The 20010-nt window shown below is 45.3% G+C and overlaps 1 protein-coding gene across 10 annotated transcripts in view; it reads left to right on the plus strand.

Moving 5' to 3' along the window:
• Positions 1 to 228: 228 nt before the first annotated feature.
• SFT2D2 (SFT2 domain containing 2) overlaps positions 229 to 20010 on the plus strand; it is an 89736-nt gene continuing 69954 nt past the window's right edge. Inside the window, exons 1-8 of one of the 10 annotated variants that reach the window (XR_004434162.1) lie at positions 917 to 1056; positions 6315 to 6401; positions 6635 to 6720; positions 9917 to 9998; positions 11417 to 11452; positions 11540 to 11598; positions 13887 to 13916; positions 17983 to 18557. Coding sequence is in view for 9 of the 10 variants with exons in the window: in XM_033198619.1 (XP_033054510.1) it covers positions 994 to 1056; positions 6315 to 6401; positions 6635 to 6720; positions 9917 to 9998; positions 11417 to 11452; positions 11540 to 11598; positions 13887 to 13916; positions 17983 to 18022 (483 nt within the window). In the remaining variant the exon portion in view is untranslated. Of the gene's footprint in view, positions 1057 to 6314; positions 6402 to 6634; positions 6721 to 9916; positions 9999 to 11416; positions 11453 to 11539; positions 11599 to 13886; positions 13917 to 17982; positions 18886 to 20010 lie in introns of those variants that run through there. The other 9 variants (XM_033198619.1, XM_033198611.1, XM_033198614.1 and 6 more) reach the window with 9 other exon arrangements.

Here is a 20010-nt window from a genome sequence, read left to right on the forward strand (position 1 = left end):
GCTAGAGTGCAGTAGCTTACTGCACTGACATCGTGGCATACTGCAGCCTTGATCTCCTGAGAACAAGCCATTCTTCCTCCTCAGCCTTGCAAGTAGCTTGGATTACAGGTGCCCGCCAGCATGCCTGGCTAATTTTTAAAAATGTTTTTGCAGAGATGAGGTATCCCTATGTTGCCCAGGCTGGTCTGGAACTCCTGTGCTCAAGCCATCTTCCCAAAGTGCTGGGAATACAGACACGAGCCACCATGCCCAGTCTATTTTTAGTTTTTTTTGAGGTCAGTAAAACAAACTATTGTACAAACACAAAACAATTTAACAATCTATTGTTCCTTTCCACATTCCTTCAGTCACTTTTTTTTTGTGTGTGTGTGAGACAGAGTCTCCCTCTGTCGCCCAGGCTGGAGTGCAATATCCTGGCCACAGTTCACTATAGCCTGGAACTCCTTGGCTCAAGTGAGCCTCCTGGCTCAGCCTCCGGAGTAGCTGGGCTTACAGGCATGCCCCACCACACCAGGTTAAGGCCTTGAGTAATTAAAAAAAAATATTTTCCTGTGTAGGCACGATCGCAATATGGATGAAACACAGCCTTTGTTCCCGTCTGCACAAGGCTTATTCCCCGTCTTTGTTTCTCCAGAGCCTTGCACGTGGTAGGTGCTCAGCATTTGTTGACTGGATCAAGTAGGGCGAGGGAGCGCAGCTCGTTTGGGTTTGAAACTGCTCCGGACGCCCAATTAATGTTTAGCAGCGCCTGGTGACTTCAATCTCGGCCCCTCCGGCCCGACCCGCCTCCCGGGACAAAAACAAGCGGGCGAAGGCCGGCGCGGGCGCGCGGGGCATGCCGGGCGCCCCCAGGTGGGCAGGTGCCTGGGCGGGGCGCGCCGCGGTTGGTGCCCGGGTGGCTGGGCGGCTGCCTAGTACCCGGAAGAGCCGTCAACTTCGCGAGGCGCAACAGGCTGCTGCTGAGGGGCTGGAGCCGGTGGGTACTGGGCCGCAATGGACAAACTGAAGAAGGTGCTGAGCGGGGAGGACACGGAGGACCGGAGCGGCCTGTCCGAGGTGAGTGAGCCCGGGGCCCTTGGCCCCCTCTCGCCGCGCTCCCGCGCTGCGTCCCCGGCCCGGGCCTGGGAAGCCTGCGGGGACTCCCTGGAGTTTCTGGACTGTAGCTCTGCCCCTTCTCCTCCTCTTCTGTAGGGCTCCGCGAGCAGCCCTGGCACTGCGCGGGGCAGTCGGCCGCGGAGTTCTTTTCTGCCCCGCGCCCCTTCAGCCCATTCTCCCTGACAGGGGGCGGCGCAGGAGGAAATCCCTGGACCGAGCTGCGAGTGGGAGGGCGGGCGATTAGGCTGTCGGCCCCGGCCGGGAAATGCGCTTTAGGGCCGGATAGGGCTGGGGGCCCCGAGGTCCTGGCGGAAGGAGCCCTCGCTGGGTGGGTCGGAGCGCCAGACCCGGGCTGGGGTGTTGGGGTGGCGGTCCCCACCTCGCGACGGGGCTAGTGGCCGCGCCCCGAGCTCTGCCTTGGTTTTCTGTCCGGTTTAGGTTATAGGTGTGACACTCCCTATACACTCCCTGTACACATTGCCTTGTGATTGAGGGGGAGAAACTGCCCCCCATCCCATGATGACAGGGACCACATCTTGTGTCTCTGTGTCCACAGTGCCCACACCTAGACTCTAGACACCCAGCGCCTCAGGAGACTGCCCGCGTGTTGGTTTGTTTTATTAGAAAAGCTTTTTTTTTTTCCCCCCCCGAGACAGAGTCTCACTCTGTCGCCCAGTCTGGAGTGCAGTGGTGCTATCTCGGCTCACTGCAGCCTTCGCCTCCTGGGTTCAAGCGATTCTACCACCTCAGCTTCCCAAGTAACTGGGATTACAGACACCCGCCACCAAACCTGGCTTATTTTTGTGTTTTTATTAGATATGGGGTTTCACCATCTGGGCCAGGCTGTTCTCGAACTTCTGACCTCAAGTGATCCGTCCACCTCTGCCTCCCAAAGTGCTGGAATTACAGGCATGAGCCACCGCGCCCGGCCTATTAGAAAAGTTTTAATAGTCCTGAAACCTGGCTACTAATGTCCTACCGTAGAACCACATAGAATGCTGCATTTCTATTTGGGGTGCTTTTAGCTTTTGTTTTCCTTTTTGGATGACAAAATAACGTTTCTCTTCCCTTTTTGGTGTATTCTTTAGCCTCTCTTCCTCATCTGTGAAATGAGGATGTTAAGATGATACGGCCAACTGGAAACTAATCGGTGTTTCTTCTGGTTTCTCAGCAAGGTCTTTCTCAGCAGGCTGCTTTCACCCACCTTTGTGGTTGCTGATTTTATTCGGTTTTGTTTTGTGTGATACTGGGACTTACACTTTCTGCATGACATCTCAGAATGCAAAACTTGCCCTCTTAATCTTCACCTTGAGGGAGTAACTCTATGGGATCGAATGTTGGAGGCACTGAAGTTTAGCTTTTTAACATTTCAAAACTACTTGATGGGTTCTTTTTAATTTGTTGCCTTTATTAATTGGTCAAGGCTCAGGAGTAATTTCACGGGCTCTTTTTTTTTTATTTCTAGCCTCTATTTTGAATCTCAAGTGGAACCTCAGACCAGGCCTAAGAAAGGTCTGACTTGTAGGTAGCTGACCCTCGTTATTTAAAGCTTTATTTCCATTGTCAACAAGCCTTTATGAACAGTTGGTGCTTAAGAGGGAGACACTTTATCTGCCTGCAGACTCTTGGGGGGTGGAGTGTTGACAGTGGGATGATGCAGATATTATTGTCTCGAAAATCATCACGAAGCAGTGGACTGACCCTCAACGGTGGACGACTAGTAAAGTTTGCAAACATAAATGCTGAGCTGGCTTTTAACCTAAAATGGTGAATGTCTGTGTTGGATACGTGAGAAGGGCTGTAATGTGTTATGCTGAGGCATCTGTTGGATCTAATTTAAAAGGAATAGGTGCTTCGTTCTTGTTCTAAAATACTTTGATCAGTTTCCTCTTTCTGAGTGAGATTCTGTTTATAACATCATTGTATGGCACTTCCCGAGTCTTGAATTCCTGGGAAATGTTTTGTTGCCGACTGACTTCATCTTCCAGGCTGTTTCAGCGTAGTGTTTACTGATTAGGTCAGAGCTTCCTTTAAAATATTAGTACTGATTTAATTGTCTCATATTTTTCATGGTTTGGGGGCTGGTAGAACTGAGGATTCCGTGGGGAAATTGCTGTTTTGTGTGGTAAGTTGAATTAGGCACTCTTAAAATCTCTTTAAGAGGTCACTAGAAGAGAGTGCTTTTTAAAACTTCCATTCCTTTAATGCAAACCATAAAGGTATGACTAGTTCTATTTCTCCTACCTCTCCTAGGTAGTTATAAAATTTGCATGGCAGTATCTAATTATAGCCCACGATGAATTTTGTGATTGATACCTCATCTTCATAAGTACACCTTAAGTCTGTAGTTTCAATGGACTTCTTTCTGAAAGTATAGGTTTTATGTTTTTTTAATAAAGGATTCTGGGGACAAGAAAGGTATGAGTAGTATCTGATTTTAAAGTGTGGAAATGAAGCAGTATTCCTTTCTCACCTTCTGGCTACCAATCCTGTTTTTCTGAACAATTCTTAGTATTCTTCTTGGCAAGAGCCTCTCTTCTCTCCACATCGCAGAGTGAAAGAGACCTTTGTGAATAGCTGCCAGTCAATCAGACTGCCCGGGAGCGCATTGCCTACACATTCTATCCAGGTACCATTTTAGCTACTCTAATTTCCAAAAACAGTATGCTAGCACAGCTTCCAGCAGTCATGAATTTACAGATATTTTATGAGTTTGTTTTCATAATTTGGCCAAAAGAAGTGTTTTGCTTTCACTGAGTCCAGTCAGAAGAAGTGGAACAACAGCTTCCTCCTTCCCTGACCAAATGTGCGTGTAAAAGAACTTGCAACCACATGTAATGGAAAAATACAGTGGTGAAATATGCCCCCCACCCCTTCCATTTTGGCAAACAGTAACATTTGGATGGATTCAGCTTGAGAGACTTGAATATGGAGTGTCACTTTCCTTTCTGAAGGTAGAAACCAGAAACACATTCTTGGCTGAACTGCTTCCTATTGTCAGTTATTTTGATTTTTATGAGGGCTGGAATCTCACTGTTCTGTTGAGGTTATTTAGCAATCTAGATGTCAAAGCCAATTCAGATTTCATTCTTAACCTTATGGTTTATCCTCTTAAAATAGAAAGGTTGAATCTTTTAAAATATCCCTGTTGATGACATGTAGTGCTCAGGGAACCATCCAGTCCAATCTTACTACCACTCTTCTTGCTGTAGACAAGTCAGTCCAATCCTACAATCTTCCTATGAACAAGCCAGGACAATCCTACTACCGCTCTTCTTCCTACAGACAAGCCAGGCCAATCCCACCATGCTCTTCTTTCTGAGAACAAGCCAGGCCAATCCCACTACCACTCTTCTTCCTACAAACAAGCCAGGCCAATTTTCCTTCCCACCTGCAGCTAGTTCTTTTCTCGCCTTGGCAAGGTAAGTTCTTTGGTTCTTGCATGAGTAGGAAGAGTGGTACCTTCTCATTTTAGGTACCACTCAAATGAGACTGGTGGGAGGTTAAATGCTTTAGTCAGAAGTAGCCTGACTAGATTGTCTGGGGCCTTGTAAAGCCTGCTACCAGAGCATCATCACATGGCTCATTTTGGAGTCCAGTGGGGTTTGGGAAATCAGACTCCTCCAGGAGAGGTTTGCCTCAGCGTAAAACCAGGTGGCTCATCTGTCAGGTCTTAACACTGGGCCCCTGCTACCTGTTATCATCCCTAATTTGTGCCTTCTGTGCAGGGTCATGGGCTCAGTTCCAATATGTATGAATGTATAACCTGACCTAAATACCTTTCTCCTGAGTGGAGATTAAGGTAGTCTTTGGCAATACGTGCCACACCTGAGGGTAGCCTCTCATCGTTCTTTTCAAGCTTCTGGTTTGACAGGAACTCTGGAGACAGGGTTGAAAACAGATCCCTGAGCTGGGGGTAGTCAAGGCTGAGGGAGTTGCCAGTCTAATGACTCTTGACTCTCTGCCGCTATCTACCTTCTTCCATCAGCCCAGTGGAAATATGGTAGGGAACTTTGACCACATTGCTAGATGGAGACCATGCTGGCCATACAAGGTGAGCCCTGTGTGAATATACATGGCCTAGCTGCCCTGTGTGGTATTGGTCTCTCACTGGCAGCTGTCTTTGTCCAGCTTGGAACAACTGTTCCCACTTGCATCAGGTGGACAGACTAGCAGGGTCACCAGTGCAGAGACTTTGTTGTCACTTTTTTTCGAGACAACAAGAGTTATATTCTTGTTGCCCAGGCTGGAGTACAGTGTACAACCTCGGCTCACTGCAACCTCCACCTCCCAGGTTCAAGCAATTCTTCTGCCTCAGCCTCCCAAGTAGCTGGGATTACAGGCATGTACCACCACACCTGGCTAATTTTTTGTATTTTTAGTAGAGACAAGGTTTCACCATGTTGGTCAGGCTGGTCTCCAACTCCTGACCTCAGGTGATGCGCCCACCTTGGCCTCCCAAAGTGCTGGGATTACAGGCATGAGCCACTGTGCCCAGCTGTTGTCATTTTTGACATGGGAAAAGAACCACTGGGAGCTACTCACAGGCTCTCCTATTTCAATAGTGTTTTTGGAACTCCTGGCTTCTCCTGAACTTTGCTCCAGGAAGGGATTAATCATGATGGCAAAGAATCAGGATGAGCAGGACAGTAATTAATTAACCAGGATCTGTCTCGCACTTGGATGAGTTGACTGATGCTGGCACCCTGTAAGTACAACATCTGAACCAAGAGTAAATAATGCGGGTGAGAGTTGACGTAGGAGAGGATGACCAGTAGAGCAGCTGCTTGAGTGCCGTCCCCTCATCTTTTCCTTATTTCCTGGGACCCTGCCTGGTGGAGGGTCCCAGGTGGACTCATGCCTTTCCAGGTGTGGTCCTCATCCTGCGTGGGTTGTGGGAAGGCTCTGGGCTACTCTAGGACTGGCTGTCTTGCCTTCCTGTTCGTGAAATGGGTTGTGCTCGAGGCAAAGAGTTTCTGCCTCTGAAGATGTTCAGCGGGAGGCACAGCTGTCAGCTGCTGGAGAGGAGATTCATATCTGCATCATAACTTTATAGCTGTGATAAAGTCTGGATTTGAGGACTCCCATCGCCTGAGTGTGTAGGATTCTCTGCTCCTTGCCTTCCCTAGTACAACTTAACACTTTCTAGATTTAATTATGTGCTTGCTTTGTTTTTAGTAAGTGTGTGTGTATATGTATTTTTTTTTTTTCAATTTTAGGTTGTTGAGGCATCTTCATTAAGCTGGGGGACCAGGATAAAAGGCTTCATTGCGTGTTTTGCTATAGGAATTCTCTGCTCAGTGCTGGTAAGATTTCCCTCCCTCCTCTGTCTTTTCCTCCTACCCGTCTTTGCTATATATTCCCCTTTTGTCCACCTCCTTTCCCCTTTTGCCCTTCACTAAAATGCATGGATGAGAGGAGAGGGGAATCAGGGAGGTGGGGAGGGAAATGGCCTCCTCAGGGCTTCCTATTTGAGCTCTGCTTGTGTGGCCAGGTGGGAGGGGTTGCTCACGTGCAAACACTGTGCTTTAAATTCTAGGGTACTCTTCTGCTGTGGGTGCCCAGGAAGGGATTACACCTCTTCGCAGTGTTTTATACTTTTGGTAATATCGCATCAATTGGGAGGTAACTTTTTTTAAAATCCAATCTTAGCTAATCATTAGATGGGAAAATGGATTTTGGTTGCCCTTGAGGGAGGTGAAAGAAGAGGCTCCAGTAGTTGTAAGGGATTTGGAGAGAAATAGTTAGATTATTTCACATTCATATCTTATTATTTGACAACATTTTATCTCTTAGTTTGAAACACCTGAGAGAAAGCAGCAACTGTGTTGCCATTGTGATTTTACATGTTCAGGAACTGCAGCACAGAGCAGTTCATTGATTTCTCCAGGGTTTACAACCCAGTCCTCCTGCTTGCTGTATTCTTATTGCTGTCAGAGATTGAGTTGATGGTTTTCAAAGGGCTCATCACTCCAGTGGCCATAAGGGAAACTCGTTTTTATTAAGTGTCAGACCTTCCCAGACTTGAGTAGCAGCTCATGTGGGCAGAGCATCTGAGCGCTTCCTGGAGGTGGGCAGCCCATTCTGCATGTTGTGAATGCACAGACTTTCCAGGTCAAGCTTTCACACTGATGCTTCAATCACACTGGTGCTAACAACTCCACCCTCTCCAGCTGGGAGCACTGGCCTGGCCTCTACCTGAATGACCTGCAGGAACCTGAACTCAGGCATCTTTTTTCCCCCTTTTCCCTTCCCTTGTGTCTCTGTAAATGGCTTCAGAGTCCTGGGGGTCCAAGTCTCCCCTCCATGATTGCTCACCAGGGCTTGATGTATCCCTGTCTTAACTCCTTCCTCTGTGTCCCCATGGCTGTTTGTGCTTCACTGACTGACTTGTATGCTCAGTGGGTAAGCATTGATCACACTCTGTGCTGGGCTCAGAGGATACAAAGACAAGTCCAGTTTGGTCCCTGCCAGGCAGACATATAACTTATGATATAACAAGATATGGAAAGAGATGCTCAAGGAGGGGCAGCTGACATGACCTGAGTCACGGAGGGCTTCCTAGAGAAGGTGATATCTGAGCTCGTGTTAGCTTTGGCCTGTATCACCCTTACCTGAACAAGATGCCTCTGCTGGGTCTCTCTGTCTCCTCCATTGCCCCTCTCCAGGCCATTTTCCACTGTGCTGTAGAGCCATTCATTTATAACCCTACTTAGCCCCCTCGAGTGGCTGGCTCCCTGTTTTGCCTCTACAGATGAAGTCCAAATTCCTCAACATGCATACAGTCAAGCCTCTTTGAGATCTGGCTTCACCGTTGTCCCATTCCTTACCCAGTGTGCTTCCCAGCCAGGCTGAACTTCTTGCATTTCCCAAAATGTCATTGTGCCCTTGTTGGGTTGTTTTCTCCTTCTGGAATGCTGCCCTATCTGTAGCTGCCCTGGTTTGGTAGATTCTTGCTCATTTGTTAAGACCTGGCTCAAAAGCTACCTCTTCTGTGAAGCTTTTCCTGATTACCTCCTCCTCTCCAGAATTGATGACCTCTTCCTTTGGGCTCTCAGTATTCCATCTATATTTATGTGCCAGTGCAGGTAGCGTTTTACTACACTGACTTGTTAGGTCTGTAAGCCACTTGATAAGGGCTGCACATGTATCTTATTTGTCCCCAGTTGTACCCAAACTTAGCTCTGAGTCTAGCTGGAAATGGGGGATGTTAATTAAATGATTGAGTGCATGATTCTGGCCACCTGCTTAAAGCTTAATTTATTAGTGCTTATGACAGTAAAATGCTGACCCTTAGAGATGTCTTTTGTTGCCTTTAAAGCTTTCTTCAATACTAACTTTTGGTAGGGGGTTGTTTTGGGCAGACAGTGTAAGTTACATTGTATAGTCTAGACTGAGCATAAATATATGGGTGTGTTGCTTAGTCCAGAAGAGCTCTTTAGCAAATCCCTATGGGCTGGATTCTTCATAGCACTGTATAGGGAAATAATAAAGGGAGCAAATTGTTATTTTCAGGGTATTTGGGAGTTTGTGTCTGCCTGTAGTCTGTTATAGTTTTGTGTATATGCTGTGTTTAATTTTTAGGACCAGCCTTGACTGTTGCTTCTTATTCGGTGTAGGTTAAATAAGTGTTCTTTTAGTTGGGGCACTTGAGAGTGAAGCCTTGCAACTTAATGGCACTTCAAAGAGAGGAAGACTTATTGGCCGAGTGTGGTGGCTCACGCCAAGTTGATGTGTTAGACATGACAGTCTGCTTCATTTGTGATTATTCTTGCTAGCAATCTCTCCTTCATACAGAAAGCATGCTGGGGACCAGGCGCAGTGGCTCACGCCTATAATCACAGCACTTTGGGAGGCCGAGGTGGGCGGATCACGAGGTCAAGAGATCGAGACCATCCTGGCCAACATGGTGAAACCCTGTCTCTACTAAAAATATAAAAATTAGCTGGATGTGGTGGCGTGTGCCTGTAGTCCCAGCTACTCTGGAGGCTGAGGCAGGAGAATCACTTGAACCTGGGAGGCGGAGGTTGCAGTGAGCCGAGGTCACATCACTGCACTCCAGCCTGGCGACAGAGCAAGACTCCATCTCAAAACAAACAAACAAACAAACAAACAAACCGACCAAAAACCCAAGCATGCCGGGACTGTCTTTTTAGAGCTTTGGAATCCAATAGCTATAGAGTCAAGTACCAGCTCTTTGGTAGCTGTGTGATTTTCTCGTCTCTAAAATAAGTGTAATACATAACTCACAAAATTGTTGAGAAGAAATGAGGTAATATATGTAATATCTGGCATTTAGCAAACATTCAACAAATAACCCATGATGATATCATCATCATTAGAATTATTCCCTGAAGATTATGAAAGAAAATGAAATGCTCTACTTTTTAACGTAACCTACCTAAGCCTGTAAGGTATGGTTTTTCGTTAAACTTCCTGAGCCTTGTTTGTTTCCATGAGTAGGTATTGTCAGGGAGGCAAGGTAGCACCTCTCAAGGAGAAGGCTTATCTAACCTAGTGTTATGATATGATTCTACAGTCACACCCACATGCATTTACAGCCTGGGTCTATCATTCCCTAGTTGGGTGGCCTTGGATAAAGTAACTCTGTGGGCTCTGTGTGGTATTTGTTCCTACTTTATGGGTTGGTGATGGATTAAATGAGAATAATGTACAAAAGCCCTTCAGCACAGTGCCTTCCACAGAATAAGAGCTTTTCAAATGTTAGCTACTGTTGCCGCAGGAAATCTTGGGGAGGCGCCTCAGTGTGCCTAGTGCAGTTCTGTTCTGAACGGCTTGTGTGGGTGTGTTTGCCTTTTAGTACCATCTTCCTCATGGGACCAGTGAAACAGCTGAAGCGAATGTTTGAGCCTACACGTTTGATTGCAACTATCATGGTGCTGGTAAGGTCTGCTTTTTGGCTGGACTTCTCAAATGGGAGTTTTTATTTCTGTTGTATAAGATTTTTTTCCTTTTAAATCTAAGGACCTCTTCTCTTTTTCCATTCAGCTTGACTTATTACCTTATTCCTATAACCATGTGGCAGAAGGGAACACTCTACCTAATGCCGCGATCCCCTCCTCCCCTACTTTGTGTTTCAGTGGGTGTCAAGGTGCTACCCGTTCTGAAAAGCACCTCTAGAGGGCATTGTATGTCAGATTAGCCAGAGTGGTATGGTGGTAGTAAGGGAGCTCAGACACCTTCCTGGTGACTGTTGAAGCCACACACAGGCAGGGCTTAGAGGGAGTAACTCAGAAACACAGGACTCATTCTCTAGGGTGGGTGTCCTGCCTTATAGAATGGCCTCTTTATTCCTCATTATCTGACTTGGGGACTTATTACTGTTTTTCGTCAGTCTCTCCAAAGTGGGAATGGCCTCCATATGGCCTGTCATCCTTGTACCCTGCTCTGACAACATTGTCGTCAGCTTTGTTATAGCTTCCTATCCCATTGACCCCAAATGCCTCTCATTTTTGGCCTATTTTCTTCCCTGTGGTTGTCAAAATCATCCCAGACCTGCATTCTCTGGACTTTTACAACTATTACAACATTTGGAACTTGATGAACATACTTTTATTTTTAGTTTCATTTGTGTAATCTCATTTGTTCAAATAGGTGAGTTCTCAAAAGCTGTGACCACATTAACTATATAATTTTGTGTCCTTTTAGAGTATTGGGCACAATGCTGGACACAGAGAATGTTTAGGACATATTTGAGTAGTTACTGTTATAGAAGGATGGCGAGGAAAGGCATGGCTAACTGCTCTAGCACCAGTTGTCCTTGGCCAGCCTCAGATGTCCACGGCCTGGACAAGTCTCCCATAGAAAGAGCTTTCTTAAGAATGGCCTGAGGGAAAGTGTTAGGTGATAGGTAAACAAATAACTGGCATGCTGACTGTGAGATTGATATCTCATGTTAACCTTTGTCCTTGCATGTGCTTTCTGCTGCAGAGACTAGCATTCGGTAGGAGGTACAAGATTTGTGTTAAGCTTACTTTAGTGCATTCGAATGAAAGGATGGATGGACAGATGAATGGGTGGGACTGAAATGTGATTTGTTGGCTGGGCGGATGTTCTGGGAAAACTTGAAAGTAAAAGAACATCTTTCTCTTTTTAAACTATGTGAATCTTTATTGGCTAGTTTGATTTCGTGGAGATTTTTAACTGTTCTGCCAAACATGGGTGCTCAGGTGGGTTAACTGCTTTGAGATGAAGGATGCATAAGTATTGTGTGTTTGTCAAGAATAACAAGTTTTGAGTTTTTTTTTTTTTTTTCCTGCCATGTTATTGTCATTAATTAATGTTTCCTTTCTCCCTTTAGTTGTGTTTTGCACTTACCCTGTGTTCTGCCTTTTGGGTAAATGTATATTTTAATTTTTCTTAACCATTTTGGCTTTTGCCCCTTGTCTCACACTCTCCTATAACCATATTATTATTTTTCCAGTGGCATAACAAGGGACTTGCACTTATCTTCTGCATTTTGCAGTCTTTGGCACTGACATGGTAAGTAACCTTTTAAACAATCCCCTCCCACATAGCCTACTGACTAATGTAGCCGAAGGAGGTAAAACTCACATATTGTGGGTGGGAGAATTAAGAAAACACAGAAGCTCTTTAATTTAAGGATTCTCATTGATGAAAGTGAAGTCAGGCTCCAGAGCAAATGCCCATCAACCCAGCCCACTGCCAATAGATGGCATTAGTGGTCTTGAGTGGTCACAGGAGGCTGCTTGCCTGCTGTGGCATTTTTGCTGAACTAATGGTTGATTTTTGAGATGTTACAAATATTATTAAACCACTCATGTCCGGTAAGTGCAAGGACAATAAAAGTATTATAAGGGATGTTAAAAAGGCTTGTGAGTCCAATAGAGGTTAACAAAAACGGAAAGCGGTAAGAAAAATAATGAGTGTTACATTTGTGATAGAATGAATCATTTAACAGAAGGACAAAGAGTGAATTGTCAGCAGGAGATGAGGAACAGTCATTGACGAAATGGAAAAACGTGTGTCTGTGGGCTGTAAGATCTGCGTATGTGTTGATTTTTGGTAATTTAGCTGAAGAGCAGGAAATTGTAACTCCAGAGCCAAGCATAGTAAAAGGGACGCTGGAGACATTTTGTGAAACCATGAATGGGGCTGTAGGTTCTTGGTCATTTCAAGTCTGTACGACATCCGAGTGAGGGGGTGGTGACACACGTGGAATCTGCAGGTTCCAAGACATTTCTGTAGTTCTTTCAAAGTGTATCAAGGGGTGGTATCTGCCAGAACAGTTTGAATATAGATGTGACTCACCTATTTTTGAAAAAAAATGTTTGCTACAATGCAAAGAAAACAGGATTCTGGACATTTTAAAGTTCCCAAGAATTGGTTTAACTCCTATTTGGTAGAAATGAATCTTAAGACTGTAAGCTTAACTCCCAACCCTCCCTTTAGCAATTTTGGACTTTTGAATAAATATAGTTTCATATTGCCTTTTGGAATGTACTATGTTGACAAGTAAATGGGCTTCTGTACATGGTAAGTATAAGATATGGAGAAGGATGGTGGTGTTTTTGTGTGTGTGTGTGTGTTTAAATGCACATTTGAGTGATAGACTGTTTATATTTTGATTTTCTTCTAGGGCAGAAATTGGTACCCATATACACACACCTTGCTTTGCTTATAGACTGATTTTGAATCCAGTTTCAAAGGTTCAGCATTCACATGGGTTCAGCTGAATGGTGATATTCCCTTCAACACTGACGTCTTCTGACTGTTTGCTTTTCTAAGGGCTGACCAGCTTACAGCCTGCCTGACACACAGTGCCTGGTTCTTCAGAGTTCTGGAGCCTCTTCCTTGTATATGGTTCCCTTCTAAGCAACAGTGCTGAGCTAACTGGGATTTACCAAGATACCTTTGGACATACTACATTTTCACCCATAGAGTAGTTGGTAGCATTTTTTTTCTTCTTCTTTTTTATTCTTTTTTCTCTTCTTTTAAAATTAATAGGAGCAGAGCAGAAAATTTATCCCAATTGGGTAGAAGTTAAATTCTGTTTAGACTTTATAAAATGTTAGGAGTTCAACTGTGCCAGGTATGGGTGGCTCACACTGTAATGCCAAGACTTTGGGAGGCTGAGGTGGGAGGATTGCTTGAAGCCAGGAGTTTGAGACTAGCCTGGACAGCGTAGCAAGACCTGGTGTCTGCAAAAAAAAAAAAAAATTAAAAAATTAGCTGGACATGGTGGCACATGGTGGCACATACTTAGTCCCAGCAATTCTGGAGGCTGAGGCAGGGGGATTGCTTGAGCCTCCTAAGCTTGAGCCTAGGAATTCAAGGCTGCAGTGATGTATGATTGAGCCACTATATTCCAGCAGCCTAGGTGACAGAGCACGACCCTGTCTCAAAAAAAAGGGGGCGGTTCAACTATTCTGGGTTTTATTTGATACTTTTTCAGAATAGAGTTTCTGTGCCATCCGGGTATCTGAGATCTGACTGTTTTAGGTGATTGCTGCTAGCTCAAGGTTATAGCAGTACTGCAGTGAGGCTGAGGTCATAGGGGTTATCGCCACATGAACTTTTGCCCTTCTTCTGTGGCTGCCTGTCTGTACATGGCCATAGTGTGTGTGTTTGGGTACACATACATGTATATGCGTGGGCCTTTGTGTGCACATGCTCACCCCCCAGGCTGAGGATGGGAGAGGGTCTGGATAAATCAATGCAGGTACGCTTAAAGCTCAGAAGCCCATTCCACTGGATAATCTGCTACTCCCTTCATCTCATTTGACCCTTTGTTTTGTTTTTCATTATAGGTATAGCCTTTCCTTCATACCATTTGCAAGGTAAGACTGTGTATTTGGAAATATGATTTCTGTCATTCATTTTAATTTAGAGTCTGCTTTCAGAGAGTGCATCCTATTTTATTTATCTTTACTGAAGTCTTTTGAGCCAAGTAGACAAATACTATACATCTCATTTAAGTAAGTTAAAGGTCACTCCACCACCCACTCTAATTATACAACTAATGATGGATATTTACCCAGGTACATCAATTTCCAATGCTATGAACATTCTACTCATATATGGTGCATATATGCACATTGTTACTCTTTTAACCTGTAGCTTTGAGTAGGGTTTTTTTTTTTTTTTAAATAAAGGTGAATGTCATTTAATATCACTGAGTAAGATATGGAGGGATCTCAATTCGTGCTTCTTGCAGTATCCCACTGCTGGAAAAGTTTCACAAGAGTTTGTAAATGGACAGTAAGCAGTACCAGGGCTTCCTAACTAGCAGTGTGACCTCAGGCAACTCTCTTGACCTCTCTGGCCTCAAAGCATTGATAAGTAGACTGAGTTGGTCTAGATCATCTCCAGAGGCCTCTTTTAGCTCTGAAATTCTAATACTCCAAACCTCTTTAGCACTTTCAGTGATGAACCTCTCAAAATTAGCCGCATGATCTTTGCCTCTCTGACTTTGTTCTAATGCAACTATTTAACTTCTATTCTTTTTTTTTTATCATTACCTGTTAATTAAAAACAAGCTTTTTAAAAAAACTGTACTGGGCCGGGTGCAGTGGCTCACGCCTGTAATCCCAGCACTTTGGGAGGCCAAGGCGGGCAGATCACGTGGTCAGGAGATTGAGACCATGCTGGCTAACACGGTGAAACCCCGTCTCTACTGAAAATACAAAAAATTAGCTGGGCGTGGTGGCGGGTGCCTGTAGTCCCAGCTACTCGGGAGGCTGAGGCTGGAGAATGGTGTGAACCTGGGAGGTGGAGCTTGCAGTGAGCCAAGATCACGCCACTGCACTCCAGCCTGGGTGACAGAGTGAGACTCTGTCTCAAAAAAAAAAAAAAAAAAAACTGTACTGAGGAAATGAAAAATTATGCATGACTTGGGAAGGAGGAAGAGCAATCTTATGTCTTAACAAATTCCAAGACTGTTGCTGATAGTGATTTGAAAGTGCTGAGGAGTGATTGATTGGATGCGAAGTTAAGTGTTTCAAGTGAAAGGTAGCTGAGTGGCTTCACTGATAAATTCTAGGAGGGTAACAGTTATGAAATACTCCATGCAGACCTGGCTGGTTTTGGGGCCTGGTGGCTTTTCTGAGAAGAATATGGGCAGGGATGTCCTGGGAAGCTAGATTTTTATGTGAAGTAAGCCAGAGTCCATCATAACTGAGGATCCAATGAGATACTGATCAGCCTGCCAACATTTGAATATTTCTTGGTCCTGAACCAGCTACATAATTTTCAGGGTCCAGTGCAAAATAAAATGTGAGCTTCTTGTTCAAAAATCACAGGCCAGGTGCGGTGGCTCACGTCTGTAATCCCAGCACTTTGGGAGGCTGAGGCGGGTGAATCACCTGAGGTCAGGAGTTCAAGACCAGCTTGACCAACGTGGTGGAATCCTGTCTCTACTAAAAATACCAAAATTAGCCGGGCATGGTGGCCTGCATCTGTAATCCCAGCTACTCAGGAGGCTGAGGCAGGAGAATCTCTTGAACCTGGGAGGCGGAGGTTGCAGTGAGCTGAGATTGCACCACTGCACTCCAGCCTGGGCAACTGAGCGAGACTCTGTCTCAAAAAAAAAAAAAAATGTACTGAGGAAATGAAAAATTATGCATGACTTGGGAAGGAGGAAGAGCAATCTTATGTCTTAACAAATTCCAAGACTGTTGCTGATAGTGATTTGAAAGTGCTGAGGAGTGATTGATTGGATGCGAAGTTAAGTGTTTCAAGTGAAAGGTAGCTGAGTGGCTTCACTGATAAATTCTAGGAGGGTAACAGTTATGAAATACTCCATGCAGACCTGGCTGGTTTTGGGGCCTGGTGGCTTTTCTGAGAAGAATATGGGCAGGGATGTCCTGGGAAGCTAGATTTTTATGTGAAGTAAGCCAGAGTCCATCATAACTGAGGATCCAATGAGATACTGATCAGCCTGCCAACATTTGAATATTTCTTGGTCCCTGAACCAGCTACATAATTTTCAGGGTCCAGTGCAAAATAAAAATGTGAGCTTCTTGTTCAAAAATCACAGGCCAGGTGCGGTGGCTCACGTCTGTAATCCCAGCACTTTGGGAGGCTGAGGCGGGTGAATCACCTGAGGTCAGGAGTTCAAGACCAGCTTGACCAACGTGGTGGAATCCTGTCTCTACTAAAAATACCAAAATTAGCCGGGCATGGTGGCCTGCATCTGTAATCCCAGCTACTCAGGAGGCTGAGGCAGGAGAATCTCTTGAACCTGGGAGGCGGAGGTTGCAGTGAGCTGAGATTGCACCACTGCACTCCAGCCTGGGCAACTGAGCGAGACTCTGTCTCAAAAAAAAAAAAAAAGATTATGAATTTCAAGATGGCAACATCATCAAATCAAGGCATTAAACCCAATGTGAACCCTTCTAAGTATGGGACCAATGCAGTTGCACAGGTCTCATTCGTGAAACTTGCTTGGAGTCATTCATTAGAGCTTCAGGCTTGATCTGGATTGGCATGTATAAAATTTATGTACAAGTGATTGATAGAATGATGGAATTTTATTTGAGATAGTGAGTTTCTTGTGCTGAGCAAATGAATTACTCTTCTAGTAGGGAGGGAATCACAGAGCTAGATCCCACCCTTCTATTTTTTTTTTTTTTTTTTTTGAGATGGAGTCTCACTCTATGGCCCAGGTTAGAGTGCAGTGACCCGATCTCAGCTCACCTCAGTCTCCAACTCCTGGGTTCAAGCCATTCTCCTGCCTCAGCCTCCATGCGCACGCCACCACTCCAGGCTCATTTTTTGTATTTTTAGTAGAGATGGGGTTTTACCATGTTGACCAGGCTGGTCTCGAACTCCTGACCTCAAGTCATCAGCCCGCCTCGGCCTCCCAAAGCGCTGGGTTTGCAGGTGTGAACCACCATGCCTGGCCCCACCCTTCTATTTGTAAGTTCCCCTAGAATAGCTTTTCCCATGGTGTTCCACAGAAATAGTGTTTCTGTGGAAGAAAAGAGTTCTATGATCAAGTAAGTCTGAGAAACAGGTTAAGCAAAATTAGGTAAGTTCCTCTTTGCCTGGCTTGCTAGGTCCTTCCATATGCTATGTGTATTGTGAGCTGCCATGAGGGGGACTTATGTGGCCATAAAACCCTTCTTGTGCAGAGACTCTTCTGGGACTACAGTGCAGAGTATATCTCAAGAAATGCTGCCCTGGAATCATCTTGATATTAAAATGCAGTGCCTACTCATGGAAATGCATCCATTCACCTCTCCCTCCCTTATGTGACTCCCAGTGTCCTTAAGTGCAGCACAGTTGAGAACATGGAACAGAACTGGGGTATGAGAAGCCTAGTGCCACACTGCACAGTGTGGTGTGGTGGTGGAAATGGAGGTGCTTACTTGGGTAGAATAGTAATTTCTTGAAGACCAACTCTTCCTTGCACCCTCTACACTGAATTCCAAGCGGTATATATCTGTGATAAGGCCAATATAGTATATTAATAAGTGCTCAGAACCCATAGTGAGCTCCCTTCTGCTGCCTGCTTAGAATGAAGAAAGGTCCCAGTTAATATTTAATGCTCTCAGTGCATTCTGTGATTTTGGCTGATATTGAAGTACAGCAGTCCTGACTGATTTCTTAGTTTCTGATAGTCTATATTATCTTTTTCTCTGATTGTGATGACTATTCCCATAATCAGACTGTGGGGTAAGTGGGGACATCCTCTCTTCCAGATGAGGAATTTGAAACTCAAACAGGACAAGGAACTTTCCCAGGATAGTACTACTAATAAATGTTGAAGCTGCAGTTTGATGCTGTGTAGGTCTGATCTTTCAGTCTAGGTGCTTTCTACTCTGCAGCTTCCACTTTGGGTGCCCTCTAAAGTGCCTTTGGGGTGACGACGTTACACTCATCTTTGTGTCTTTTCTTTCCTAGGGATGCTGTGAAGAAGTGTTTTGCCGTGTGTCTTGCATAATTCATGGCCAGTTTTGTGAAGCTTTGGAAGGCACTATGGACAGAAGCTGGTGGACAGTTTTGTAACTATCTTCGAAACCTCTGTCTTACAGACATGTGCCTTTTATCTTGCAGCAATGTGTTGCTTGTGATTCGAACAGTTGAGTGTTACTTTTGGAAGCAACAATACATTCTCGAACCTGAATGTCAGTAGCACAGGATGAGAAGTGGGTTCTATATCTTGTGGAGTGGAATCTTCCTCATGTACCTGTTTCCTTTCTGGATGTTGTCCCACTGAATTCCCCATGAATACAAACCTGTTCAGCAGCAGCAGCAGATAACCCTTGGCTGCAAGTGATTCCCAGGTGGCAAAAGGTAGCCCTATCAGAGATCACAGGGGAGCAACAGTAAGGGACAGAGTTTTGGGGTCCAGTTGTCCCTCAGCTTGGAAACCATCACCACTGTCCTGCATAGAGTGAGTCTGCTTCTACTCTGGCATCTAAGAACAAGTGACTCTGCTTTACACAAGCCCCTGAAGAGCCTGGCCATGGAGTGAGGTAGAAAAGAAACACTTTTTGGTGGTATATGCTGTTTCTGAATTTGAATCTAAGCATTCTTGGTGTTCTGATTCTACGCCTGACTGTGGAATGTATTTTCTGACATTAGGTGAAGACTCTTTTTCTCTTGGGTTTTATTTCCCATCCCTCCCTCCCTCTCCCTACATATCTTTCTTTATGACCTCCTGGCACTAGATGGGGAAAGAACAGAGCAGCAGCAGAAAACACTGCTATTTCTTTTTGGACAAAAGCCCATAAGAGGTGAAAAATCCTGCTGTTCTCAGCTATATTTTTTTCTTCATTATTTATAAATGTTTGCTTTTAAACTGATTTTATTTTCTGTTTTTCCCTGGTGTTGGGCCAGGGGAGAATGGGGTGGGAAGACAGATCCCTGCTGTGCGGCCAACAGGAAGTAGGCACGCCTGCCCAGTGACCTTTAAATAGTCCCAGTGTTTGCACTCAGCCTGTGCTGGGGACACTGGGGAGGATCCCATAAACTGCAGGTGGTCTCTTATCAGCCTGATGCCTAACCTACAAAGTGCTTTTGTGTCCATGATCTTACCTGGTTCTTATGGACAGCCTTGTAAGGAAGCAGGGATTGTTATCCCACTGTTCAGTCAAGGGAATCAAGGCCCACATTGGTTTTTGGATCCACCCAAAGCCACAGCTTCAGCCTCCTTCATGACCCAGAGTTTTCTGGCCTGTTTCTGGTTGTGCCTCCTGTAACTGCCTATGACTGTTTTCCCCATTTTCATCAGCCAAGCCATCTCCTACCTGGCTGTCCCTGCCCATCTCTTTTGGAAGCTTCTTCCTGGATCTGTAGGATGTTCACTGTCCCTTGTGTTCCCTGTCAGCTCCTCCTTGTTGCCTGACCACCATTAGTACCCTGTCTTGTCAGCCAATGTTCCTGGCCCTCCAGGACCTCCAGAGTCATCCTACAAATTACATTTATCTGGATTGCCTTTCTGCTCTTTGCACAGGGCCAACTGGTCCACTAGGGCTCCTCCTCTGTCACCACTAAACCAAAGGAAGTGACCTTATGGTTGTCTCCTTGCTTGTGGCTAATTGCTGAACCTTTCTTTGTCCTACTGTGGCTAAGAACTCAGACTGACTGGTCTTTTTTTATCTTTTCTTTTTGAGATGGAGTCTCACTCTGTCACCCAGGCTGGAGTGCAGTGGCGTGATCTCGGCTCACTGCAACCTCCGCCTCCTGGGTTCAAGCAATTCTCCTGCCTCAGCCTCCCAAGTAGCTGGGATTACAGGTGCCCACCACCATGCCTGTGCTAATTTTTGTGTTTTTAGTGGAGACAGGGTTTATACTATGTTGGCCAAGCTGTTCTGAAACTCTTGACCTCAGGTGATCCACCCGCCTCGACCTCCCAAAGTGCTGGGATTACAGGTGTGAGCCACTGTGCCCTGCCAGTCTTGTCTTCTGAGGCTGGGGAGGTGTGAA

This window comes from Trachypithecus francoisi, unplaced genomic scaffold (genome assembly GCF_009764315.1).
Source record: "Trachypithecus francoisi isolate TF-2019V2 unplaced genomic scaffold, Tfra_2.0 Lachesis_group5, whole genome shotgun sequence".
Taxonomy (NCBI): Eukaryota; Metazoa; Chordata; class Mammalia; order Primates; family Cercopithecidae; genus Trachypithecus; species Trachypithecus francoisi.